This window comes from Octopus bimaculoides, chromosome 15 (genome assembly GCF_001194135.2).
Source record: "Octopus bimaculoides isolate UCB-OBI-ISO-001 chromosome 15, ASM119413v2, whole genome shotgun sequence".
Lineage (NCBI taxonomy): Eukaryota > Metazoa > Mollusca > Cephalopoda > Octopoda > Octopodidae > Octopus > Octopus bimaculoides.
This window is the reverse complement of record NC_068995.1, coordinates 44,432,410-44,434,029: the sequence shown is the minus strand read 5'-3', so window position 1 is coordinate 44,434,029 and position 1,620 is coordinate 44,432,410. Positions and strand designations below refer to the sequence as shown.

Below are 1,620 nucleotides of genomic sequence, written 5' to 3'. Positions count from 1 at the left end.
TATATATAGGCGGTGCCCCAGCATGACCGCAGTCTGTTGATTGAAACAAGAAAAAAGATATATATATATATATATACTAATGTGCATAAATACAATTATATGCATAATTGGTGCATGTGAACACATACACAAACATACATATGTACACACGCACACACACGTACATTATTGTGAACATATATAGTATGTGTGTGCACTTATTCATATAAGTGCACACACATTATGCTATGATATGCATAAATGGTGCATGTTTACATAGATACGTTGTGCATATTTAGTAATTACACATATACACAAACACCATCTATGTATATACGTACACCTATGTAAGATTGTGTACATGAGTGTGTGTGTGTGTGTGTGTGTGTGAGTATGTGTGTGTACTGAGGAGAGAAATATTTTGATTTTAAGTTTTATTCTTATTGGCAATGCCCTTGAAGGAAATGAATGGATGTCATAACTTGTCATTACCTCCCCCACTATTATTCCTGTACAACGTCATGTCTTTGTGAAGAATTTCAATAAAAAGCCCCCCTACAAAACCATAGTTAAGGTGTAGCTGTGGTGATGTTCATCACTGTCCAGTGACAGTTCGGACCGCCAACCTGTTCCGTTAATCAGTTTTCCATCCGCTATCCCTACAGTTACATCACTTAGGCTGTTAGTAAAGGCATGGAAGCCACAACATCTGTTTACGTTTCCTACATTGCAAAACGAGTACTTATTTTTAGTGTGAAAAAGAATCCATGTCGACGATGTTGGCGGTGGGAACAGCGATGGTGATTGCAGTGGTAGTAGTAGTAGTAGTAATAACTGCAACGGTGGTAGCCGTGGTAGCAGCAGCAAACATATCAGCTGCTGCACCTGTAGCAGCAGTATCAACTGCAACAGCAGTGTCAGCTGTGCTGTACAAAGTAGCAGTAGTATCAACTGCAACAGGATCAGCAGCAACAGTAGCAGTATCATCATCAGCATTAACAGCAGCAGCAGTAGCAGCTAGCTCATGAATTATTCATGAGGTCGAGAAGGAGGCTTTTCTAGAAGGAAGGGCAGCACCATGTCGGACCGCGAGAGTGATGAAGATCAACAACAGCAGGCACAAAATAGAGGTTAGCATTTTATTTTAGATTCACTTTTATGTAATTTATTGACAATTCATACCGAAGTGTTCATCACACACTACATACGTTTAGCTACCGTTTGTGGCATTTACTTTACACTATGCTATATGCTCTTCTACACTATGACATATATATATATATACATATATACACACACACACATACATACACACACACACATATACACATTGATATATTGACACATATATATATATATATACACACACACACATTGATATATTGACATATATATATATACACATTGATATATTGACATATATATACACATACATACATACATACACACATTGATATATTGACATATATATATATATACACACATACATATACACATTGATATATTGACATATATATGCATGTGTATGACATTCATGGATCGATGAGCAATATATATATATACACACACATATCTACATATATATATTTATACACACACACACATACATTCTCTATATACTATATATGCATACATGCATAT

At 35.9% G+C, this 1,620-nt stretch overlaps 1 protein-coding gene across 1 annotated transcript in view; it reads left to right on the top strand.

Annotated features, from left to right (window-relative positions):
• Positions 1–958: 958 nt before the first annotated feature.
• Positions 959–1,620, top strand: part of LOC106880519 (transcriptional activator protein Pur-beta) — a 77,255-nt gene continuing 76,593 nt past the window's right edge. Inside the window, exon 1 of the mRNA XM_052973300.1 lies at positions 959–1,109. Within this exon, the coding sequence (XP_052829260.1) occupies positions 1,058–1,109 (52 nt within the window). The 5' untranslated portion in view covers positions 959–1,057. The remainder of the gene's footprint in view (positions 1,110–1,620) is intronic.